Source organism: Capra hircus, chromosome 9, assembly GCF_001704415.2.
Source record: "Capra hircus breed San Clemente chromosome 9, ASM170441v1, whole genome shotgun sequence".
In the NCBI taxonomy this organism is placed as follows: domain Eukaryota; kingdom Metazoa; phylum Chordata; class Mammalia; order Artiodactyla; family Bovidae; genus Capra; species Capra hircus.
In genome coordinates, this window is record NC_030816.1 from 7,029,109 (window position 1) to 7,056,318 (window position 27,210).

Sequence of the window (27,210 nt, forward strand, 5' to 3'; positions counted from 1 at the left end):
GATCTAGCAGAAACAAACCACTTTTGAGCAACCTGCCTTTTCCGTTTCAAAGCAGTCACCACCAATATCAACACCTAAATGGATTGACCCAAAATCTATTTGTAAGACACCCAGCAACAGTGCCTTGGATGATTACATGAGCTGGTAATTCCTTTTGGTTCTTAGCTTGGTACAGCATGTGCTTTGGGGCAAACAGATCTGGAGGTGAATCCTGCTCTGCTACCTGAAAGACTTTCTAAATTCGTGTTATTTTTCTCATCATCAGTTTTTTCATCTGTAAAGGAAGGGAAGGTAGCCACAATATATTTTTAAGGATTGTTATGAAAGTCTCTGTCATTGTAATCTGTACCTACTCTATGTATATGGTTTTTATACCTATAGGTCTATAGGCAGTACCTTTAAATACTTTGAGTATGCAAAAATTCTTGTTAATCAAGCACTTCCACTTGTATATCTCTGTAACTGAGAGACTTTAGATTACCATTCTTATAGTAGATAAAGGGTGGGTGCATGTTGTAGGGAAGGAGGTGTTAATTGGAGTGTGAGAGAGGTTGGTAGCATAACTCACATAGTTCTGGGCTTGTTCAAGATCGGAGTCGCTGCTAATGAGAAATGAGTGAAGAAGCTGATCAGTGCTGATTGACAGAAAACATAAGGGATGTTGAAAAGCAAATCAATGGCATATCTAAGAAAGAAAAGAGGGGATATGGCATGTGATATCCTTCAACTAGTGGCTATATTTTTAATATAGTTTTAATGTCTTAGAGGATAACTGAAGTTCATGTCTTCTGCTTTTCATTTTCACAATGTGAGCTTGAATCCTAATCAGAACTGGCCTTGGAGTTTTATAACTGATTCTATTAAATAAGCTATTTAATACAATTTTGCTATTTATTACCTCATTTTATTATACTTAGAATACTTTAAAGAATGACTGCTAACTAAAATAGGATATCATTATTTCTTATGAACTTATTTATTTTCAACAAATATTTGTAGAATTCCTTTGTGCCAAACACTATTCTTGGTGTTGAAGATACAATAGTGAATAAGAGAAGCAAAGCACAAATGCGAGCTGAACAGCTTTGTGTTCCAAGGTCAAACTCTCATGTAATTGGCTTTCAGATATTTCTAGTAGGTTGTCATAGAACATTATTATTAAAAAGCACTCATAAAATCTATGATAGACTGAGCTTTGTCTTGGCTAAATTTTATAAAATAACTCTTAACTGTATTTTTAAATGACATCATATTTATTTTAATAAGGACTTCTTGTCTGGGAACAAAAATTACACTCAGAAAGAATTCCCCCAAAGTGAAATTTCTGGTGATAGTGAATCTGAAATAAATATTTCAGATGTATTAGGAAAACTGCCTTGGGTTCTATTTGATATAACACATTTATATTCACCACACAAAGTCTGAGTCACAATCTTGTTTTTAAAGCTTTAATGTTTTAAATTTTAAAAAATATATCTTTCCCCAGTTTTAGAACTCCAGTGGTAAAGAATGACTTTCCACCTGCTTGTCAGTTGTCAACACCATATAGCCAACTTGCCTATTTCCAGCAGCAACAGCAGCAGATACCTGTTACTCCACTTCAGAATTTACAGGTTTGATAAACTTTATTTATGATAGTACAGTTACTCCATTTCAGAATTTACAGGTTTGATAAGCTTTATTTATGATGGTACATGATACGGTGTGATCAAAGATTTTATTTTTGCAGGATTTATTTGTTAAGAACAGTGTTAAAAACTTATTCAATCTTAGTCCCATTAGGCCAAACTGATATTATGATAAGGGTGCCTCGTGACTTTGATAAGTTAGTTACTGAAGAAACTAATGAAGTGTTTTTTATTAACTTGTCCAAAGTATCTAGTCTGAATAGCTAGATAAAATTTCTTTTGTAATCTAGGTGATTTTTCATTCCACTTAACTATTTAAACCAGTTGTTAGTGGGCAGCTTCATTTCATTAGATGATTAATATACAAGTATATATATTAATATATATACAAGTAATATATAAGTTTTTAAGGATATCAGCATCAGATAAGACGCTGCTAGAATATATTATTTTAAAAAAACTTTTTTGCTGGTGAGGCGATTGTATTGCCATCTGGAAAGATAATTATTTAGATACTCTTGATATCAATACTGAAATTAATTTTTAATAACTATCTGAGAAGCAGCTGAATATTGGTAGAAAGAATAGGCTTCAGTGAGAGTTTGCCTGGCCTTGACTCTTGGCCTCACTACTTACCAACTATGTGACCTTTTGCAAGTTAAATTCTCTGTTTCCTCATCTATAAAATAGGGATAATAAAGCTCTCTGTCCCATAGGATGACTGTGAAGATTAATTTAGTTAATATATATGTAACTCTTACAACAGAAACTAGTGCTTGGTAAAGAATAAAAGTTGGTAGCAATTGTTTAAGAAAAACAGCAAAAAAAAAAAAGTAATGAACTAAACAAATCAAGAGATTAAAAAATTAGCTGACAGAAAATAAATCAATGGTAACCAGGGGCTATAGGAAGAGGAATGGGTTTCAGTATGAGATGAGGAGAAGGCCTGGAGATGAGTGGTGGTAATGTTGGCACAGCGATGTGACTGTACTCCATGCCGCTGGATAGGACACTTAAAAACAGTTAAGATGGTACATTTTATGGTATGTAAATTTTACTATAAAGCAATGGAACAAGAAGTTTAGCTGACAGTAGATTATGCTAAAAGAGGTAATAGTGTTTTGAGGGTTGATTCAACAGTATAGTAAACTACAAAAAAGAGAAAGAGAAAGATAGCCTGGTTTGCCCATCATGTTAATTCAAAGAAAATTCATTGAGGAATTACTCATGTCAGGCCTCGTTTGAGCTGAACTCTGAAAGGCAAGCCAGAGGATCCTTCTAGAGGAGCCTGGTGTCAAGAGGAAACTGAAAGGCCAGAGTGTGACTAGAGTTCGCCAAGGGGCAGGGCGATCCTCAGGGTTCTGCTGGGCTCTTTAGGCTTTGCTCCGAGGGAATTAGGAAGCTGTGGAACAAGCTGGAGTCGGGGAGTGAAGCAGTCTTACTTGTATTTTGGAGGAATCTACTCTGGTCATGGGTGAGGAGGGTGGACTGAGCAGGTTGCGGGATGTCCTGGGTAGGACACTGAACTTCACACTGGTGTTGAATCAGACATAGGTCAGAGTTACTGTATTCTAAAAACAGTCAGCAGCTAGGAGGAAAGGATATTGGACTGCTTCCTTTGCTCTCAGAAATTTTCGTAGGAGAGGAAGCTCCAGAAGGAAGAGTAGGGAAGGGCAGTGAAGGGCAACTCAGTGGAAAATAAGGTGTCCATATGTCAGAGCCTAACACTTTCTTACAGAAAACATACTTCATGGCTCAACAGTGTCTTTTCAACCCTAAAAGTTAAAGAAGTTACAGTCCTCTTTTATATCGGGGCTTCCCTGCTGATGGCTCAGCAGGTAAAAAATCTGCCTGCAATGCAGGCGACACAGGAGACCCGGGTTCTATCCCTGGGTTGGGAAGATCCCCTGGAGGAGGAAATGGCCACCCATTCCAGTATTCTGCCTGAAAAGTCGCATGGCCAGACGATCCTGGTGGGCTACGGTCCAAAGGTTGCAAAGAGTTGGATATGACCGAGCACGAGCACGCTGTACCAGTTACATTATGTAGAAGGAGAGCACCCGAGAAAGATTCTACCGTTTGGGATCTAAAGCAGGACTTAGTTGAACTGAAGTTCATTTAGACCTTGTTTCAACTTGGTTAGTCAGCTGATTGGGTGGTCTCTGTGTCCAGCTTCCTGCTCAGCTCAGATTAAGTCCTCACGCTCTCCATCTATTCAGAGCATTTATAGGTCCACAAAGGGCTGTCACGTCAGGGAAGGGAAGGCATGCAAGTTGAATATGGTACATTAGTTGAGAGTTTGCTGAGGAAGATGCTCAAGTTCAAACTAAGCAATTCGTTGAATATTATCCAGCATAAAGGGGACATTGCTGAAATCTGCCTTTGTCTGATTGACTCAGGAACACTTAGCACTTTAGCATGCTGCTTCCTTTATAATGTTAGGCTAAATGAGAAAAAAGAATATGATAAAGTTGTGTGTTTGTTTATGTATATATGTATGTATGTAAGTAAAGCGGCTTGTATAAGAAAGAGTAGATGAGAAAGATGAAAAGTGACAGCTTGTGAATTTGTCTGTTGGACATTAAGTGGGGTTTTTTCCCCCTTAAAGTTTCTGTTTATGTATGTAAAGTCGAGATAAGTTAGACGAGGAAACTTTGAATCATTGCCTATATACTAGTTTAATAAATTTATTTCTTTGACTGAAGTATGTAAATTGCTTCTGTAAAACATTGACATGTTGTGACATATCTGATTGCTTAAGATTTCAGATAACTTCAAAATTGGAAATGTTTCACTGTATTAAATGCAAGTTAGTTTCTCAGGCATGTTCTATGAATGTTTGAAGCTTTATCTTATTTTAATTATTTAGATTTCAGCATCCTCTTCAACAAATGAATGCATTGCAGTTAAAGGAAAAATATATTCCATATTGAAGCAGATAGGAAGTGGAGGTTCAAGTAAGGTAAGTTTCTTAAATTTTTAAGGAATGAATAAAAATATTTTAAACTTTCCTCTGTTTGTCTGTGTACCTTTTGGGGCCTTTTATCTTAATTTCTAGGGGCCCATATTTCCCTTGAGCCAAAAAATCCTTATCGCTTTCTCCCATTTCCCCCCGCCTCAGCACATGGCATATTTCTTTCAATCTCAATTCCCTGCTCTTCCCCTCCAGTGGCCTATGATTCCATATTTCTTCTCTAAATAACATTAACATTGACTGGGGGATGGCAAACGATAGCTTTGTGACATTCCCAAAGAATCTTTCTGAAAGTGAGGCCGACGGTGATTAAGTAGTTAGTGTGCTGAGTATGATTCAGCAAGCTTTCTGATTAATGGGTCTTGTTTTGAGTTTTTCTTTTCAAAAAACAGAGTTTAGCAGCAAATGATTCTCTAGAATTGGACTAGATCATTTCTGAAACTTATCTCAGTTCTAAATCCATACGGTTCTAGTTCTCTGGATAGAAGGCATCTCAAAAGAGTTTCCAACTTCAGTACTTCTCATTCTGTTCTCTTCAATTCACTTAAAACAGATTTTTATTTTTACCTTCTTTGCTCTTCAAAACAATTGTTATCAAAATCACTAGGACTTTCCTCAGAGTCCAGTGGTTAAGAGTACATGTTTTATTTGACAGAAAACAATAAAATTCAGTAAATCCTTCAGTTAAAAAATAAATATAAAAAAGACAAAGAGTGCACGCTTCTACTTTGGGAGGCTTGGTTTTGATCCTTGGTTGGGGAACTAAGATCCTGCATGCCACACAGTGTGGCCAAAAAAAAAAAAAATCACCAATGACCTCCATATTTTTACCAAAACTAATTCTTGCCTTTGATTCTGGGCTACACTGCAGATGGGACTGTTGATCACTTTCCTCACTGAAGCTCTTTTTCCTTCTTGGCCTCTCCATGTTTCTCTTCTCCAGTGGCTGTTGTGTTTTCCTCATAGCGCTGACCTCAGTGGAGCAAGGCCCCTGAGCTCAGTTTTGACCTCTTTTCTTCTGTCTCTAAACTCACTCACTCCCTTGGTGCTGTCATCCAGTCTCGTGGTTTTACATACCATGTATATGCTGACAGTTCCCAAATTTGTATTTCCAGCTCAAACTTCTTCCTTGAATTCCAGCCTTGTGTATCCAGTTTGACTGCTCAGCATCTCTTCTTGGGTGTCTCTAGATATTTGAAACTTAATATGCTCCAAGCGTAACTCTTGTTTCATAGCCTCTCATTTCAGTAAATGGCAGCTTCTTCCTTCCAATCACCAGGCCAAACACCCTGGGTCATCACTGACTCTGCTTACACTCACACATTCATCCAGCTCGTCGGCAGGTTCCACCTCAAAGTCCATCCAGAATCTGACTCTTCCTCACCACCTCCACTGTTGTCCCTTTGGCCAAAGTAGCTTCATCTTTTCACCTGAATTCTTAGAATCGCCTCCAAACTTGTCTCACTGACTGTTGCTCTCCTTGTCTACTTTAGCGTAAGGGTTTAGTTTCCTCCAGATACCCTCACATCTTTGCTCAGGTATCTTCTAGATCAGGCCTTCCCTTGACTACATTCTAAAACCGTCACTCTTGCCTTCCAGTCCCCAGCACGCTGTATTCTCTCCTGCTGTATTTTTCTCCTTCGCTTGTCTAATATGCTCTGTAAGTCACTCACTTGGTTTTGTTTTTTATGTCCCCTTGCACTTGAATGTGAGTTCCGTCAGCATAGGGATGTTTGCTCCATTATCTAGAGCGGTGCCTGGAACAGACCAGTGACTGAGGTGTTTGTTAAATGAATAAGCTGACCCTCCTCAGCTGTTTCGCTGCTCTAAGTTGTTATGGATGATATATATGCAATAAACCATATTGGGTTCATTTTAATCTTAACAGTGTTTTAAACATTATTTTCCTTGGAAGATAATGATGATGTAAGCTTGCTTAAGTCAAGGGCCAAACGATAAAGTTATGACCAGCCTGTATTTTCTTCGTGCAATTGAATTATTTAATTATTATGATGGCCTTGCCAAATTCAGTATGCCCCAGGGAAAAGAGGGTAACATGCTTTATGAACCTAACATTGTTTATGTTCTGTCTGCTAGAGTTTAGACAGTGACCAACTTAGACTGTATTAAGAACATTTTAGAAGATTCATGGGGCTAATAGAAATGGTCAAGACATTGACCTTTCTATTTCTTTCATACTTTGCATGAAACTGAAAAATTACAACTGGCACTATCTCTAACTGGAAGTTAATGCTCCCTAATCTTTTTCATCAGCTATTGCCAGAGCAGGGACATTAGCATTAGGGGAGGACAAGCACATACAGGGAAAAAACTGATTTAGAAGTTGTACTTGCTCAAGATTTTTGAGATCTTTGTTTTAATATCCTGCAGATCTTTTTTTCTGATATACCTGACAATGGTAATATGTTTTGAAATATCCACTTTATTCTGTCCTAATTGTCTCTAATAATGGTAGCCAGTGGTTGCTACACACAAACATGTCATCAGCATCCTTCCAGCCCTGTGCAGAAGGTACTCCTGACATTCTAATTGTATTGAAACAGAATAGTAGATACTCTAAATTCTCTGAGAGGTATAAGGCTGTTTGTTGTTGTTTAGTTGCTAAGTTGAGTTTGACTCTTTAGGACTTCATGGACTGTAGCCCCACAGGCTCCTCTATCCATGGAATTTCCAAGGCCAGAATACTGGAGTGGGTTGCCATCTCCTTCTTCAGGGGCTCTTCCCAGCGCAGAAATCGAACCTGCGTTTCCTGCATTAGCAGGCAGATACTTTACAACTGAGCCACCAGGGAAGCCTGAAGGCTGTTTGCTGCTGCTGCTGCTGCTGCTAAGTCGCTTCAGTCATGTCCGACTCTGTGTGTTTACCTCATGCCAAATAGCTTTGTGCTGTTTTTAAATTGTTTTTCTTTCCTTCCTTGCTGTGTCTGCTGCCTCTTGCCCTATCACTGTTTTATCTTCCTCCCCATCTAATTTGCTTTCTGTGCAAGTAAACCAACAATACTTCGTTAGAGTTTTGTATTTAAAGTACAGGTAATTGGATGTAGCCAACAACCTGATAGACTCTGCTTTCAGTGCAGTTTTAATGCATGAATCTCATTTACTCTTGGGCTCTTTTCTTATTTCTTGCCACTATTTGCTGGATCAGTTCAGTTCAGTCGCTCAGTTGTGTCTGACTCTTTGCAGCCCCATGGACTGCAGCACGCCTGGCCTCCCTGTCCATCACCAATTCCCAGACTTTACTCAGACTCATGTCCATTGAGTCACTGATGCCATCCAACTATCTCATCCTCTGTCGTCCCCTTCTCCTCCTGCCTTCAATCTTCCCCAGCATCAGGGTCTTTTCCAGTGAGTCAGTTCTTCGCATTAGGTGGCCAAAGTATTGGAGTTTCAGCTTCGGTGTCAGTCCTTCCAATGAACACCCAGGACTCATCTCCTTTAGGATGGACTGGTTGGATCTCCTTGCTGTCCAAGGGACTCCCAAGAGTCTTCTCCAACACCACAGTTCAAAAGCATCAATTCTTTGGCGCTCAGCTTTCTTTATAGTTCAATTCTCACATCTATACATGACTACTGGAAAAACCATAACTTGGACTAGATGGATGTTTGTTGGCAAAGTAATGTCTCTGCTTTTGAATATGCTGTGTAGGTTGGGCATAACTTTTCTTCCAAGCAAGTGTCTTTTAATTTCATGGCTGCAATCACCATCTGCAGTGATTTTGGAGCCCCCAAAAATAGTCTGTCACTGTTTTCACTGTTTCCACTGTTTCCCCATCTATTTGCCATGAAGTGATGGGACCAGATACCATGAGCTTAGTTTTCTGAAGGTTGAGTTTTAAGCCAACTTTTCCACTTTCCTCTTTCATTTTCATCAAGAGGCTCTTAGTTCTTCTTCGCTTTCTGCCATAAGGTGGTGTCACCTGCATATCAGGAGATGGAAATGGCAACCCACCCCAGTATTCTTGCCTAGAGAATCCCATGGACAGAGGAGCCTGGTGGGCTGCCGTTTATGGGGTCGCACAGAGTCAGACATGACTTAAGCGACTTATCAGCAGCAGCATCTGCATATCTGAGGTTATTGATATTTCTCCCGGCAATCTTGATTTCAGCTTGTGCTTCATCCAGCCAAGCATTTCTCATGATGTACTCTGCATATAAGTTAAATAAGCAGGGTGACAATATACAGCCTTGATGTACTCCTTTCTTGATTTTGGAACCAGTCTTTTGTTCCATGTCCAGTTCTAACTGTTGTGGATAGTCAAGGTTACTTGGCTTTTAAATAAATGATGTTTTCTTTAATGTTAAAAGAGATAAGTTAAAATTTCTTGCTTATACTGGCATTTTGTATCTGAATTTATACATTTTAGAAGCCCCATCCCAGTTGCATATTTGCTGAAAGTTAAACACCTTACCAGTGTTTTTCCAAATGTATTAATATTATCTGCCTTATAAACATTGATTATAAATTGACTGTCATTATAGCTAGAACAGTTTGGCCTGGACCTCACCGTGCTTATAGCAACATCTTGTTACTGTCAACTTGATTTTGAAAATTGAAACTCAATCTACTTTTCACAAACAAATACACTGATAGCTTACAATTAGCACTTATTTTTAAATATTGTTTACCACATGGGTGAAATTGTCAACTCCAGTCATAGTGGAATCAATACCATCTGTGAAATGAATTACTTTTTATTCCTTATTCAGCCTTTAGTGTTCCTTGGCATTTTTTAATGTCTTTTTCTTCAGATTATTTCCCTGGTTATGACATCTAACAGAGTGTTATGAATGTCTATGAAATTTAAATTACCTTATATGTTGATAGATGTTTTATTAGATTTATGCTTTGGAGTAATTAAATACCCATTGTCATAGGTAGTTGAAAATGTACTGTTATTCTCCTAACATTTTTTTTTCCTTTCTATACTCAGAATAAGGCCAAATATTTTAAATTATTTACATCAGTAATCCTTAAGTGTCTGTCTAATAAATGTAGAAGTATTGTGACAATATATAAATAGTTTTTTCTAAACTTTTTCCTTTGTTTTACTGTATAGGTATTTCAGGTATTGAATGAAAAGAAACAAATACATGCTATAAAGTATGTGAACTTAGAAGAAGCAGATAGCCAAACAGTTGATAGTTACCGGAATGAAATTGCTTATCTGAGTAAACTACAACAACATAGTGATAAGATCATCCGACTTTATGATTAGTAAGAATTTTTCAGTTTAAAAGAAAACTTTTTTTTTTGCTTTAATTCTTATGATAAACACTTAAATTTTGGTAATATAACCTAACCATTTATTGTTTTGTTTTCATTTATTTTTAATGGCAGTGAAATTACAGATCAGTACATCTACATGGTAATGGAATGTGGAAATATTGATCTGAATACTTGGCTTAAAAAGAAAAAATCCATCAGTCCATGGGAACGGAAGAGTTACTGGAAAAATATGTTGGAGGCAGTTTACACAATTCATCAACATGGTATTTTAAAATCTCTTCATATATAATGTTAAAATATTCGTTAGTAGTGCCATCTTAGAGAAAGACACTTACAATTTTAAGGTATTGGTTATTGGCAGCTTTAGGCTAAAAAAACTAAATATTTGGCAGTTTAATAAAGATGAAGAGACAACACCGTTTCTTTAAAATACTGTTAACAAAAGAATACAGGTCATGAACTCAAATCCCCACATTCATGAAGCATCCATAACACCAAATGTTTCATTATCAGTAATAACATAGTCCCTAGTCCTGGGTCTCCAACTATTTGAATCACAGCAGATCTGAGACTGAGGTTCAGGCATCCTAAAAGTCTTAAATGCTCATTTTACTCATTCTAGTTGTTTTGTATTGTGCTCCTGTGTGAGAGGTTTTTTTTTTTAACTACTAGCTCTACATTCTGGGTTGACTTTTTACTTGGACTTGGTTCTTTTTTGTTTGTTTTGCTTTTTTGTTTTATTTAAAACTCTTTAATTCTGTCATGGCCTTATATACTGTACAGAGCAATTGTCTCTTGTTTTTGCATCCCAGCCTCTCCCTGCAACCCCTAATCCATTTCTCTTTCCTCATAGAATCCTGAATTTCCTTCTAACTTTTCAACAGTTTGGACTTGTTTTTTTCTTTAGTGCTTCTTTGCCTTTTCCTTATTTTAAATAACTGATAATACAGGTAATTTTAAATTATCTCCTTATGTCTCTTTTCCTATAAGTTAGAAGATAATTCACCAGTGATCAAGATCAGGCTTAGGGGTGGGTACGTGAGGGGCATTAGAGTCCTACCATATGGCAGCGTAATTTACAGTACTGTCTTGTGGTCAGAGAACCACAGTGGTTGTTAAGAGCATAAACTCTGAAGTCAGACTGCCTGGTTCAACTCATGACCTTGTTCCTTAGGCTGTGTAGCCTTGAACAGATTGCGTAAACTCTGCCTTAGCTTCTGCAACTAAAAACGGGGATAATAATAGTACTTGCCTCAGCATTGGTATGAGGGTTGAATGGTTCAATACAAGCTGCAAACTTAAAATAGTGCCTAGCATGTAGCAATTTGCTGTATGTTCACAGAGTATATTAAAAATGAATATTTAATTTGACTAAAGGAAGCAACTCATGAGTAGACTGTGCAATATCTTTGTACTTAGAATGTTTGACATTGTTTGATATTGTACTGGGTTTTTATTTTGAAGGTATTGTTCACAGTGATCTGAAACCTGCTAACTTTCTGATAGTTGATGGAATGCTGAAGCTAATCGATTTTGGAATCGCAAACCAAATGCAACCAGATACAACAAGTATTGTTAAAGACTCTCAGGTAATGAATGACTGGTTACTACACAGTAGAGTTCAATTCCTTTTCATCTTTGAAGTATTAGTTTGCTAATGAGGATTTTATTTTTCCCTACTTCATTTTTCAAAGGATTTGAAACCTTTTTTATAAGAATAGATATTATAACCATAAAAAATAAATCAGTCACACAGTTAATACAATTTAGTATAGAAAGTCAAGACCCAGTAGACATATATCCAGCAATTTTGGATGATTTTCATTTAGGTGAGGTAGAGAAGCAGTAATACCTGCCTTGAAATCATTTTGGTTTTCTAAAATTCACCTAAAACTTTGTCTCAGTTTCCTGGTAGCAGCCAAAGAGAATTGCAGTTTTATGTTTTTCATTGTCCTTTATGAGGTAAGATTATTTCATTCTTCCAGAGAAGTAAAGCTTTCCCTATCACTTACATTTGAAAAAAATTCTTAAGTGGGCCTTCATATTGGAAACAACATAACAAATATTGTACTCAGCCACATTTTTATAATAAGATATGCAACAGCAGTCCTAATAAACTTGTTCCCATAAAAACATTATTTGATGGCAATCAAAGAATGACTAAAAATAATTCTGCTTAGAACCAGGACAGTGTGCTCCATGTATGCAGATCTCTGATGTGGATCTGCCTGAATCCTAGGAATAAAACTGGATTTTTTTTAGGAGTAGCTGGGCAGCATGCCCTTCAAACAGTTCTGTTTGACAGTTACTTCTTTTTATATCAAAAATACAGCTGAACATTTTGTTGTAAATCGGTTTGACAATAACTTCTATGGCAAGGCTCTAAAGTATAGGCAATTCTATATTTGAAAGCAGAACCATTTTAGAATAAAACAAATGCAGTATAAGGTTGGCATGATCCTGCTGCGGAAACTCTTGCACGATGTAGACACCCATCCTGTCTATTTGAACATGGGCCCAGGGAATACTTACAGACAAACTAGATTTTTGGTTGGTTGGTTGGTTTATATTGAAAAGTGTTCTGGGTCTGTTCCAGCACAGAAATGAGTAACTAATCAATTCCTTCAAAGTTTATGGCCATTAATAAATTTTATCCTGTGAAATGTTATGGTCCCTGCCTACCATAATCATAGAAATAGCTCAGCATTCTGAAAGGAGTCAATTTTTTTATTTTGAATCTAATTTATTTTGCTGGAAATATGAAGAAATTTGTTTTAATATTTTTGTCAGTTATTTGAGTTTCACCAATATATTGCTGAAATCTGTTAATTATTCAGGTTGTCAAGAATTTGGTATTCATGTTCTTAAAAATAGCAGACTGAAGTATTTTCATTGATTTCTGTGTTTTCTGTGATTTGGCAAGTAGGTTGGGACAGTTAATTATATGCCACCAGAAGCAATCAAAGATATGTCTTCTTCAAGAGAAAATGGGAAGTCCAAATCGAAGGTACTTTAAGATTATTTATATCCCATTTATTTGGCACAAACAGGAAATGGGCTGGTCTCTGACTAAATTAACAGATAACTGAAAATTTATTTAAGTTCTAAAATTAGGCCGTTTTAGAGACCTTGCCTTATTAAGCAGACTGTCCTGGGATCCACTTTTACCCTTCTTTATTGATTTGAGATTGCTCTTTTAATATTGTGCTTTTAATGTGGTGATGCCTTACAATGTGCTCCTATAAGAAATGCACATTGGATATGTTTTTAATTTTAAAAATAAGACTAAATTAACTCTGATATGGACATCTTAATTAACACTGAACTGATAACCTTAGAAGTCTTTATTGTTTGTTTCCTCTGACTCCTAACGTTTTATTTCTTACCGTTTCTTCATTTTTAAATTTTACATTTCCAAGTACAACTCTAGCAGGTGATTTTTTCTAGGTACTTTCCCACTTCCCTTATTTCGCTACCACTGTGAGCTCTCATGTTAGTCTCACTGGTGCCCTTTGTTGAGTCAGCTTTGCCTGCCATGGTGCCTCTGGCTCCAGACTCATCCTTCTTCCGCTGTAGCAGTATAGTCTAACGGATACAAGCGTACATCGCTGTGCAGTCCCTGTGTTCAAGTTACAGATCTACCTCATTATCAACTGTTTTTGTGACCTGACTTGCCTGTTTCTTTGTCTATCAGTTAGGCTTCCGAATAGTACCTATTTTAAAAGTATTTGAGGATTAAATGAGAAAGAATATAAAGTGTTTAGTACATTGTCCAGCTGAAAACAGTTGCTTAATAAATATGCTTTCACTTGCTAAATTATACTTTCCTCCCGAGAAAATTGTGGTTTCTAAATACCTTTTCAAATAACTGCCTAACAGTTTCTCTTATAAAAATTCTTCTTAAATCTCTTTAGCTTCTCCTTTTAACACTTAGATTTGTCTGCTCTTTTTTCTTGATTAGACTTGCCATAGTTTTGTTAATTTTTAAGAGCCAAGTCTTGGGTAGAGGTAGGAGGGAGGCCCTAGAGGGAGAGCATGTATGTATACTTATAGCTGATTCACATTGTTGTACAGCAGAAACTAACACAGCATTGTAAAGTAATTATCTTCCAATTAAAAATAAAAAAATAAAGAACCAGGTCTAGATTTCACTTATTATATTTTCATTTGCTGTCTAATTAATTTCTGCTTTTATCTTTGTCATTTGTATTCCCTTTAGTTTTTTTTCCGCTTGCTTCTGCATTTAAATAATTGCTATTTTAATTTTAATAGTCTTCCATGTAAAGTTTTACTTTTGCTACTACTGTTACTGTAGTGTTTCTTATTTTCCTTAATTTCCAAAATTCCTGATTTCAGGTTTAAATTTTTCTTTAAAATAAAATTGGGTTTGAGCTGCATGTAATGTTCAGATCTTTTTTTCAGTTGTCAACTCAGTACTTTAATACGTAATAATGGGAAATATCAATTCCATTGTATCACCTGCTTTGCAGTGGCCTTAGGGATTCTGAATAGAAGATAAATTTTTATCCCAACATGTAAGCTCATCGTTTCTATAGAAGAGCTCAGGGCCCCTCCCAGTCTAGCTCTGTTCTGAAATTGCTTTCCAGTGAGCAGCTAATGGCCACTTGGGGCTTCTGTTCTGAGGTCTGTCGGGCACATTGATTACTTTTTTCTGCGTCAAATGCCTCTACCATGCAGGACTTGTGGCTGTGGGTGGTTTGTCTCTATTCACATTCTGGTTTTATTGTAAATATTTTCCTCATGTTTATGGTTTTGCTACCAGGCAGCTCTGTCTAACTTATCTGGGGATTTGGAGAGTTTGAAAAACTATGCTGCCATAACACTGCCATTTTCCCAGAATCTGAAATTCTTTTTAGCCTGTGATTTAGGTTTAGAAATGGACTTAAATTTCCAAGTGATTAAATTGGAGGAAAAGGTTAATTATTATTATTATTTATCAGATTTCTTTGTGTGCAGAATAACAGGATCTGTTTTCTTGCTTGTGTTCTGAAGAGCATGTTAAAATTTGCCCCCACTTCAAAGAATTTAATATAGTTGCTTAATATAGGACTTCCCTGGTGGCTCAGATGGTAAAGCGTCTGTCTACCATGCGGGAGACCCGGGTTCGATCCCTGGGTCGGAAAGATCCCCTGGAGAAGGAAATGGCAATCCACTCCAGTACTATTGCCTGGAAAATCCCATGGACAGAGGAGCCTGGTAGGCTACAGTCCATGGAGTCGAAAAAGAGTGGCTTAATAAAAAAAATTTATAGTTGCTTAATGTAGTTCTATTAAATGTGGTTTCAGTGCATAAAAATTCATAACATCTCTTAGTTGATTATACCTTTTATCACAGTGAAATGACTTTCTTCTGTTAGGAGCATTTTGCTGTGTTCTCTTTTCCTAATATTAATATTGTTATCTCTTCTTTTCCTTTTTTGCATTTGGTTATATGTGTCCATTTTTTTTCCCCTCTAGCTTTCTGTGTCATTTGGTTTGGATTAATCCTTTGTATAGAATATATGGTTACTTTTGTTATACTATATATTGAGTATGTATCTTTTAAAAGAGGAGTTTAGCCATTGTCATTTACTATATCACTGCTGTGCTTTGTCTTAGTCATGTTTTTTTAAAGTCAAAAGTAGAATTATGTTGTAATATTGCATTACTTCTAATAAGGTTATTTAATACAGAAAACATTTAATAATTACTATTTACTGAGAACCAGAAACTATTCCCTATGTTTCCCCATATCTCATGGTTATTTAATGTCCATGACAGTGTCCTTTTATTATTTCTGTTTTGGAAGTGAGGAAACAGATAAGGAGAACTACCAGCTAGTACTAAGGCAGGGATTCAAGCCCAGCCCAGCCCAGTCTGGCTCTATAGTTTATGTTCTTAGTTTTAGGGTAGCTCAGCTTAACTTTTTAAAAAGTCTATACATAGTTACATATTATGAATTTATTTAAAACCATATTTTAATCCAGTAATTTTGGGGAAAACAAGTAAATTTCATACTTGCAGTTATGATTTTTAGCTTTGTGTTTTCACAGACTGAAAAGAATGTAATATTTTGTTTCAGTCGATCTATTTTAATTATGAGTTTGTTGAATGGAGCTCATTTCTTTTGATAAAATAGCCTAATGTAATAAAAACTAGAAAAGGATGTTTTGTAATGAACATCATTTAATACTTGACACATGTAATGAGGTTTAATTATGATTTTAAATATGAGGGTAAACGTGTGTGTGTGTGTATAATACTTTTTATGCTAAAATAACAGTAACTTCTTTTCTTTTTTTTTTTATACTTAGATAAGCCCCAAAAGTGATGTTTGGTCCTTAGGTTGCATTTTGTACTATATGACTTATGGAAAAACACCGTTTCAGCATATAATTAATCAGATTTCTAAATTACATGCCATAATTGACCCTAATCATGAAATTGAATTTCCTGATATTCCAGAGAAAGATCTTCAAGATGTATTAAAGGTAACATTAATAGTATATAAATATAGAAGAAATATATTTCATATAGTACTTAATTGTTTACTTAAATAGCTGAGGGAATTCTCTAGTGGTCCAGTGGTTAAGACTCAGCACTTTCACTGCTGTGGCCTAACTTCAGTTGATTGCCAGGGAACTAAGATCATGTAAGCTGCATGCATGGCCAGAAAATGAAAGAAAGAGAAATAGCTGAAATGATTGGAATTATGTATCTGGAGTAGATAAAGCTTGTCTATTGAAAGTTCATTTTGAAGGCTTTTAAAATGTATGAATACTTGGTGATTTTGAAGACATGATGTGTAAAATTATCTTGTCATTTCTGAGTAGGCAGAAAGCAGCTTCTGTTATATGATGCAATCTGGAAAAATACTTTATCAATATTGCATAAGGAAACTTGCTTTGTTTTTATTTTAAAAACTTAACCTTTATGTTTATAGCATTGTTTAATAAGGGATCCTAAACAGAGGATATCCATTCCTGAGCTTCTGGCACATCCGTATGTTCAGCTTCAAACTCATCCAGGTACTTCTTTAAAAATAAATTTATTACCCAATTGGTAATATCAACAACCTTCTAACTACTCTTTTCCTGCATGCCTCCTTCCTTAAGGAAGTTCCTTAATGCTAAATACTAAAATAAATGAGATCGCCTTCCTTTACTTGCCGGCATTCATTTTTACTTATCCTAGGAAAGGGACTATGATCAGTGATAAATTATAAGAATGTGGTTATTGTGCTTTTAAGCAGAATACACATTTATATATGAACTTCTATTTTTCTTACTTAATACCAGTGTGCTATTAATTCTATATATATTTTACACCTGGGCTTCACAGGTGGCTCAGTGGTAAAGAATCTGCCTGCCAAGCAGGAGATGTGGGTTCAATCCCTAGGTTGGAAAAATTCTCTGGAGGAGGAAATGGCAACCCACTCCAGTATTCTTGTGGGAGATCCCATGGAAGGAGGAGCCTGGCGGGCTATAGTCCATGAGATTGGACATGAGTCAGACACAACTTTGCAACTAAACAACAAAACCAAATTATTTTATAGGTAACCAGATGGCTAAGGGAACCGCTGAAGAAATGAAATATGTTCTGGGCCAACTCGTTGGCCTGAATTCTCCTAATTCCATTTTGAAAGCTGCTAAAGTGAGTATGTCTATGCTCTGTCTACACTATTTTAATTGTTTTGTATAGTTTAGTGAGTTAGGCACTTAAACAGGTAAACCAAAGGAAAATTGGCCCAGTCATTAGATCAGCTATGAAGTGTGTTTCTGTATTTAGATACTTAATATGTGCTTTTTAACAAATACAGATTTATTTGATTTACACTCTTATAATGGGCAGACAGCACAATCGAAAATGGATTGTCATATAAGGTGCATTGAAAAGATTGCTGTCAAGTAGGTCTCAACCAGGCTAAATTCAGTAAAGAATCTTTTAAATCAACCCCATTTTTAACACAGCTTTTGAATTTATTTGTTATAGCCAATTTTATTTTTAAACCATCTTAGACAAATCACAGTATCACATATAATGACTTCTAGGTAGATGTATATAGCAGTCAGTACTTTCCTCGAAGCACATGTCTCAAACCTATTAGTCCCCCAGTGCCTGTTTATACCATAATGTTTTGGATCTCACTGACATTAAATACCTAATCATTTAACACTGTATACTTAATTGACTTTAGTTACTAGTTTAATATTTCAGCTATAACATTACTGTAAAATTACAGTAACTTAAACTAAAAAACACTTTTAGCTCTCTGGATAGGGATAACACCAATCTAAGATGTTAAGAACTTGAATACATTTCTGGAGGAATTTATTACATTTTTACCATTATATTTGCATTTATATAAGATAAATTTTTTTCTTAAGTTTTCTTGAGTGCTAATAGCTAAATCAATGGCTTTAGGAATTGAAATTGGATCAAAATTTGTTATGTAATTTTTCTCTATATTTAATTTCTCTAAATCTACCAGTGTATTGTTTAAAGCCTTTTATAAATAAAATTAGGTGGATTACATTTATCACTAAGGCTATGTGTTCCTTGATGGCAAAGATATCTTCTTTCTTCATAAATTAGATGTTGCCTTAGCCTTAAATCCTTTACTAAATGTGTAGATTTTAGTATATTAATTAGACATATTTATATAGCAGTTGTATTTTTTAATGTCTTCCATTGTTTAGTTTAAATATCAACGAAAAGTATATTTCCTGTTGATTTTATTTTAAAGTATAGAACTTTATCTAAGACTGGCTTTTAAGAAAAAGGAAGGTATCTTGTAATAACATAATGAAAAAGAATATATAGAGGAACAGACAGATATAAATATATCTGAATCACTTTGCTATATACCAGAAACTAACACAATATTATAAATCAACTTTATAATACTTCATTTAAAAAGTTTTGCTATGTAAAACTATGTACATCAGCTATAAAAGAAAAAGTAAGGGAGATTAAGGTGACCTTGAGGATGCATCCATACACTTAAAAATAACTGTGTTACATTTTTCTTCCAGAAAGATTGAGCTGCATCTCATGATAGCTGATTCTTAGGCCAAGCTAGGTGTTTAAAACCTTTAATTATCTCCAATAGTGTATAAAATAATTTGTAATTATAAGAACAATAGAGAAATGTCTTACATATTAGGAGATGTGAAGTTAATTAAACCTTTGTTAATCTGATTTATAAATATTACAAATCAGATGTGTGTTTTTAATTTCAGACTTTATATGAGCAATACAGTGGTGGTGAAAGTCATGATTCCTCTTCATCATCCAAGACTTTGGCAAAAAAATGGGAAAGAAAATGATTTGTGGTTACTCATGAACTGTCAGGTATCACCTGTAAAATATCGGGACTGTTAAACTCTTGGTTCTCTGTGGAAATCTCTTGAAGACAGCTTCACTCTGAAATGTTACTGACAGAAAAATTCAGTGGATTATCCTCAAAAGAAAACTGTAAAAACCTGCTAATGGCACTGTATGTATTGAATTGTAGAACTGTTTTCCCTTTTATGCTTCCCTGTAAATCTAATCTATTTGATAACATTTTCACACTTGGGGTAGTAGATGGAAAATGGAAGTGTATTCTGAAGAACTATGTAAATAGGCTTTGTATAATATAAAATGACACTAAATTCTCAAAGCTATAGAATTGTTTTCTTCAAGCGAATATACTGTTGGTGGGGCAACAGATTTCTTAAGACAATGGATTAAGGGAAACATGAGAGTAGACCTTCGTAAATTAACTCTGGGGGAAAATTCCACAGGTTTCAAATCCTAAAAAAGATTTCCCGTTGCTTCATGGTACTGGTAGTACTTCTTCATTGTGGAGCTGCACTTGGCTCTTTTAATTCTCTTTGATTCTTCATAATATCTTTGCTTTGGGTGTTCAGAGTGTCATGCTGAATTCCTAGAAGTAGGCAGTATAGAGCATGACCTCATTGTATGACTTGCTTAATGATGAGCAATTTCAAATGTGGTCCCAGAATTTCTGAGTCTAAATCTAACAGGTTACTTAAAGATATTATCATATAGTATTCTTTTCCCCAATTTTTTCTTTAGATTTTGATAGACTTTTTTTTTTATTAAGACTTTATTTTTAGAATAGTTTTGGATTCACAGCAAAATTGAGGGGAAGGTGCAGAGATTTCCCATTTAACCCCTGACCTGACACATGCAAGGCCTGCCTCCCTGTCAACATCCACCACCAGTGTGGTACTGTTGTTACATTTAATGAACCTACATTGACACACTAATAATCACCCAAAGTCCATAGTATGTATTACAGTTCCGTCTCGGTGCTGCACGTTCTAGGGATTCAGACAAATGTATAATTACATCCATCGTTATGCTATTTTAAGTGTTTTCACTGCCTGAAAAATTCTCTGCACTCCACCCGTTCATCTCTCTCCTACTTGTAACCCCTGGCAACCACTGATCTTTTCACTGCATCCATAATTTTGCCCTTTCTAGAATAATCCCATATAGTTGGGATTGTACAGTGTTTAGCCTTTCAGATTAGCTTCTTTCATTTAGCAGTATGCATTTAGCCTAGTAACATCCACCTTCCTGTCTTTTCATGGTTTGAGAGCTCATTTCTTTTTAGTGCCTAATAGTATTCCATTGTCCAGATGTACCATGATTTATCCCTTCACATACTGTAGGCCATCTTGATTGCTTTCAAATTTTGGCAATTATGAGTAAAGCTGCTCTAAACATCTGTAAGTAGGTTTTTGTGTGATATTCAGCTTCAAAGAGTTGAATACCAAGGAGCATGATTGATATGGTTAAAGTATGTTCAGTTTTGTAAGAAACTGCCAAACTGTCTTTTTGCATTTTCTCTAACAGTGAATGAGAGTTTCTGTTGTTCCATATCCTTGTCAGCATTTGATGGTGTTCATCATGTTCCAGATTTTGGCCCCTCTAGTAGATTTGTTGTGATATCTCATTGTTCTTTTTATTTGCATTTCCCTGTTGACATATATTGTGTAGAGAATCTTTTCATATACTTACCATCTGATAGCTTCTTTAGAGAGATCTTTTCTCCTTTTTCAAAGATCTGTTAACTGTATTTATGGGTAGTCTATTTCTGGGCTATCCATTCAGTTCCAGTAATCAGTTTAGCTTTTCCTTCATCAATAAACGCTATCTTGATTATTGTCACTTTATAGTAAGTCTTGAAGTCAGGCAGTGTCAGTCTTCCAACTTTCTTCTCTTTTAGTAATGCCTTGACTGTTCTGGGTTATCTGCCAGTTCATGTAAACTTTAGAATCTCTTTGTCAGTATCCATAAGGAAACTTGCTAGAATTTTGATTGGGATTGCATTGAATCTGTAGGTCAAATTGGGAAGAACTGGCATCTTGACAATATTGAGTTCCAAGAACATTTATTCTCCCTTTATTTACCTCTTCCTTGATTTAATTGTTCAGAGTTTTTCAGTTTTCCTTATATAGACCTTGTACATGCATTGTTAGATTTATACATAAGCATTTCATTTTGGACAGGGGCTGGCTAATGTAAATGGTTGGAGAAGGAAATGGCAACCCACTCCAGTATTCTTGCCTAGGAAATCCCATGGACTGAGGAGCCTGGCGGGCTACAGTCTATGGAGTCTCAAGAGTCGGACACTACTAAGCAAGTAGCCACCCCCAATGTAAATGGTATTGTGTTTTTAATTTCAAATTCCACTTGTTCTTTGTGGTTATATAGGAAAACAATCAATATTTATATATCGATGTTGCTGTTGTTGGTTATTTGTTTCAGGAGTGTTTTATTGATATATATATATATTTTTTTTTCTGTATACAAGATAAAGTTTCTCACTATTAGGTATGCTGTTTGCTGTATGATTTTTTATGGCTATTCTTTATCAGATTGAGAAATCTGTTTCTAGATTGCTGAAAGTTTTTATCATAAGTGGGTATTTGATTTTATCAAATGCTTTTTCTGTATCAATATTAATAATGATTATGTGATTTTTCTTTCTTTAGCCTGCCGACGTAATGGGTAACTGTATGGCTGTTAGTGTAGCTGACATCATCTTGGGCCCTTCTAGTTTCTCCTGTCTCCCTGCTGACCTTAAGCAGGACTGTGCTGTGTCTTGTTTTCAAGCCCCAGCCCCTGCCCTAAGTTAGCTGTGCAGTTGCCCCAGTGGCCCCGCCAGTGCACAGTGCAGCTGTCAGTGCTTCTGCCCAGTCCCACCCGAGGATTAACTAACCCTATCAATTTTTATTGATCTGTTTTCAGAAAAAATCAGCTATTGGTTTTGTTGATTTTTCTCTTCTGAGTTCCTGTTTCCAATTTCAGTGATTTCTCCTCTAGTTTTTATTAATTTTTTTTCTTCTGTTTGGATTTAATTTGCTTTTCTTTTTTGGTTTTCTAAAGTACAGACTTAAATCACTGATTATAGATCTTTCTTGTATTCTTATTTAATTTTGCTGTAAATTTTATTTTATGTACTGCTTTTACTGCATCCCATAAATTTTGATAAATTCTATTTTCATTTCTATTAATTGAAATATCTTAAAATTTCTCTCCAGGGTGTGAATTCTAGGAAGCAGAGGTCATCATGGGCTACTTTTGAGACTCACTACCAGCAAATGTTAGCTCTCTTTATGATTATTTTTCCCTAGTTCGTACAGATTTGAAAACTTATCCTTAAGAGTGTTGGGCTAAATTACCTTTTCCCTTTTTTAAAAAAAGTAACTGTTTTACATATGTATATATTCTTAATCAGTGTATTGATATCTCCTTAATTTGTTCTTGAAAAATCAGATCTTCTATGTAAAAATAACATTTCATAAAATAGTAAAACACCCTTAAACAAGGGACAAGCTATCAAGTTAGGATTACAGTGTTTAAAATAACATCTTCTGATTGCTGAATTATGTCCAGTTTTGCCCTATGTATTTTGAGACTATTTCACTAGATGCATACAAACTTGGAATTTTTTTTTTAATCTTCCTGTTAAATACAATGGTCACCATTTCATAGGGATTCTCATTGATTTCTAAATATATATTTGTCTTGGTCTTTCTATGTTTCTTTGGTTAATAGTTGCCTCATACACACATATATTCTTTAATTTCTGTGTCCTTTTAGGAATATCCCTTGTAAATAACATACCTGAATTTTACCTTATATTGTCACTGGCAATTTCTTTCTTACCTGACAAATTTAATCTATTAATATTCATTATATTAAATGTGTTCCTACTACATATGCTTGTATTTCTGTTTAATCTATTTGTTCTATGCTTCCTTTTTTTTTAGTCACCCTTCCCATCTTTTTTCCTAGTTTTGTGTTTCTTTTTCTATTTCATAATTTCCCCACCGATGGCTTAGAATTTTATTTCACTTTTTTTCTTTTCAGTTGTTAGTCTTAAATTTTACCATGCTTATTTAACTTAACAAAGATTTAAGCAAATATCTCGACTTCCTGCCAGAGAATTCAATGACTTTAATATATTTTAAATACATTAACACAACTTCTGTGGCATCGTGGTGTAACAGTTTTATCCTACTATAACCCCATAGACTATTATCATTTTATACAAACAATATTTATTTAAGATTCACATAAACATAATTTTTTTCTGGTCTAAATTCTAAACTGATAGCTATTTTCTCTTTGCACATTGAGGTTATTTTACACCTGGTTTCCATTATTGCTATTAGAAACTCTTCTATCCATCTCATTATTATTTCAAAATAAGTAATCTGCCTTTCTCTTTGGCTGATTTTAAGATCTTTCTACCTTTTGTAATCTGCTATTTCACTAAATTATGGCTAGTCTTTTTTTTTTCTTTTAATTGTTTGGTACATATTAATGCTTTCCAAGTGTTTGGAATCACATATCTTCTTGACTCAAAATTTCTTAGCTATTATGTCTTCAAACGTTTTCATTTTTAAGAATTCCATTTGGTTATTTTTTGAATGTGCCCATTTTCCCTTGCTGATTCCTTGCTTCTTCCTCAAATGTGTGATTCTTTAATGTTTTTACATTATTATTCTTTAATCATTTTACATGGAACAATTTTACATTTCATACCTGTGATTCCAGTCACATTTCTGCATTAAAATCTTTTTTTTTTCCTAACTTATGGTGATTTTTTTTTTTTTTTTTTTTTTTACTGAATTGGAGATGTCTAAGACCACTCCCAAGTTTGATGATTTGCTCAGAGAATTCAGAGGATTCAATGTATGGTTTTGGCTTATTCTAGTGAAAGGGTATAATTAGCAAAGGGAAAGGTGTGTGGAGCAAAATCCACAGGAAACAAGACATTAGGTCCGAGGGTCCTCTCCCAGTGGTTCACATAGGGTGCACTTAATTTCCTAGCAACAATTTGTGACAGTACCACAGAAGTGCATTAGGGAGTTGGCACCTTAGGTTTTTAGTGGGACGTGATCACATACTCACCCTTTGTCTGGGATGTACCAAAGTTTTAGGCTCCCAGAAGGAAAGTAGATGTTTAGCTTAAACCGGATTGCTTGTTCGTCACAGTTTAGGCATAGGGACCCATTCTTACTACTTAGGTAATGCTGGGAACCCTTCCAAAATCCTAGTTCCCAGACTCCAGCCAAGGGCCAGCCTTACAAGAAAGCCTTTTTAAGGACATCAGTCTCAGGCTTGCCATGTTGACTCTTCTGTACGCTTCCCTTCTTGTGAGTTTTGTTGGTCTTTGTTTGTGATGTATTTGCTTGATCTCAATTGTTGGAAGTCCTTAAGGAAGCTGGTTAAACTAGTATTAGTATCAATCAGAGTAGGTTATTGTCATGGTAACAAGCAACCCTAAAAGTATTAATAGCTCTAAGCAATAAAGTTCTATTTCCTGCTAATATCTATGGGGGCGGAAGGAGGACACTTTTGGGTTGTCCTTACACTCTCAGTCCCAGACTCAGGTTGCCATGGCAGACAGAAAGGGAAAGTGTGATAAATTTTACACTGTCTCTTACAATTACTCCTTGAAAGTGACATCCTTGACTTCCATATACAATTCATTGGCTAAAGAAGTTACATGGCTTAATGTAACAACCCTGTGTTCAAAAAAGAAAAGGCTAAAAATATATGATGAACAACACTAATTAAAAGTTAACAGAAGATATATCAATACTCTTTCTTATTTTACTTCAAACAGGGGTTCCTACCCTGTAGTTCAGGGCTTCCCAGGACTGCTGGGTGTGGAGTGACACTGAGAGTAGAAGTGTTTTCTTTTTTGTGGCTCTGTTGAGTCTTCATTTCTGCTCAGCTTTTCTCTACTTGCTGCAGGTGGAGACTGCTCTCTAGTTGCAGTGCTCGGGCTTCTCATTGTGGTGGCTTCCGTGGAGCACGGGCTCTAGGGCATATGTGCCTCAGTTGCTATGGCACACGGGCTTAGTTGTCCCATGGTGTGTGGGATCTTCCCAGATCAGGGGTTGAACCCGTGTCTCCTGCATTGGCAGGCGGATTCTTTACCACTGAACCACCAGGGAAGCCCAGAATAGAAGTATTTCCCTTTTGTGTCACTTTGGTCGGTTTTTATCTTATGCTCCTTTCCCAAAGAACAACTTTGGGGTGCTCTCCATGGTGTTCTCCTTCGTCTTTCTTCTTTTCTTTCTTCCTTCCTCTCTGCTCTACTTCTACACTTTTACCTCCAGGGAGAAAGTATATTGTACTGAAGAGGAAAATGTATTTGTAATGACACTACTTAATTGCTTAATAGTTAAAGGAAGAAATAACTTTTATTGGGTTACAATGTTTGTAGAGCCATAATTGTGTGTGTGTGTGTGTGTAAAATGTATGTATATATGTACAGATACTGAGTTAGTCAGAAAGTACATTTGAGTTTTTCCATAAAGAACTTTTTGGGCAACCATATATATATATATATATATATATATATAACCAATTTGTATACTGTTATTAGAAATGTACTAAATTAGTGCATTTGAGAGAATAAGATCGTAAAGGTCCTCATAGCCACAAGTAGGGTAAGGAGGAGGTGATTGTGGATGATTGTCTTATATTCTGGCTACAACTTCACCAGTGAGGTAAAGCAAGAACACAGTTGGTACTCAAGCAAGAAGAGCAGCGGGTCCAGCCCAAACTCTGTTACAAAGTCTTCACTTAGTTCAGGGATATTATAATGTCCTTATAAGATACATATTATGTGTATGTGTATATATATATAAAGAGGTATAATATGCTTTTTTAAAAGCATTTGCAAATGAAGAACAGTGATAACTAGTCATGAAGCAATGGTGGACTAGCTAACTCTACCCAAGAGGAAAGTCTAATGGAGTTTGTGGTGGTGGTGGAGTCAGGGTGGGGTGTGTTGAAGGCAGATAATGGAGCAGTGGAAAAGGATTGGAGAAGGGTTCAGAACCACACTGGGAAGGCATACTGGGGGAGATTGAGCATGCTACCTTTCTTCCCTTTGGTGGGACAGATCAGATGGCATCACAGGGCAGACACACTGAAACCATACTCACAGAAAATTAGTCAATCTAATCACACTAGGACAACAGCCTTGTCTAAGTCAGTGAAACCAAACCATGCCTGTGGGCCAACCCAAGACGGGTGGGTTATGGTGGAGAGGTCTGACAGAATGTGGTCCACCGGAGAAAGGAATGGCAAGCCACTTCAGTATTCTTGCCTTGAGAACCCCATGAACAGTAGGAAAAGGCAAAATGATAGGATACCAAAAGAGGAACTCCCCAGGTCATTAGGTGCCCAATATGCTACTGGAGGTCAATGGAGAAATAACTCCAAAAGAATGAAGGGATGGAGCCAAAGCAAAAACAATACCCAGTTGTGGATGTGACTGGTGATAGAAGCAAGGTTCGATGCTGTAAAGAGCAATATTGCATAGGAACCTGGAATGTCAGGTCCATGAATCAAGGCAAATTGGAAGTGGTCAAAGAAGAGATGGCAAGAGTGAACGTCGACATTCTAGGAATCAGCGAACTAAAATGGACTGGGATGGATGAATTTAACTCAGATGACCATTATATCTATTACTGTGGGCAGGAATTCCTCAGAAGAAATGGAGTAGCCATCATGGTCAACAAAAGAGTCCGAAATGCAGTACTTGGATGCAATCTCAAAAAAACAGAATGATCTCTGTTCGTCTCCAAGGCAAACCATTCAATATCACAGTTATCCAAGTCTATGCCCCAACCAGTAACGCGGAGAAACTGAAGTTGAACGGTTCTATGAAGACCTACAAGACCTTTCAGAACTAACACCCCAAAAAGATATCCTTTTCATTATAGGGGACTGGAATGCAACAGTAGGAAGTCAAGAAACACCTGGAGTAACAGGCAAATTTGGCCTTGGAATGTGGAATGAAGCAGGTCAAAGG

General features: G+C 36.0%; 1 protein-coding gene across 6 annotated transcripts in view; it reads left to right on the forward strand.

The window, feature by feature from the left end:
• TTK (TTK protein kinase) overlaps positions 1 to 21,598 on the forward strand; it is a 41,154-nt gene extending 19,556 nt beyond the window's left edge. For 5 of the 6 annotated variants that reach the window (XM_018052903.1, XM_018052906.1, XM_018052908.1 and 2 more), the window contains exons 12-22: positions 8 to 144; positions 1,487 to 1,613; positions 4,498 to 4,590; positions 9,680 to 9,837; positions 9,961 to 10,112; positions 11,314 to 11,438; positions 12,776 to 12,856; positions 16,163 to 16,339; positions 16,792 to 16,876; positions 17,404 to 17,501; positions 19,091 to 21,598. In XM_018052903.1, coding sequence (XP_017908392.1) covers positions 8 to 144; positions 1,487 to 1,613; positions 4,498 to 4,590; positions 9,680 to 9,837; positions 9,961 to 10,112; positions 11,314 to 11,438; positions 12,776 to 12,856; positions 16,163 to 16,339; positions 16,792 to 16,876; positions 17,404 to 17,501; positions 19,091 to 19,177 — 1,320 coding nt within the window. In that variant the 3' untranslated portion in view covers positions 19,178 to 21,598. The remainder of the gene's footprint in view (positions 1 to 7; positions 145 to 1,486; positions 1,614 to 4,497; positions 4,591 to 9,679; positions 9,838 to 9,960; positions 10,113 to 11,313; positions 11,439 to 12,775; positions 12,857 to 16,162; positions 16,340 to 16,791; positions 16,877 to 17,403; positions 17,502 to 19,090) is intronic. The other variant, XM_018052905.1, reaches the window with a different exon arrangement.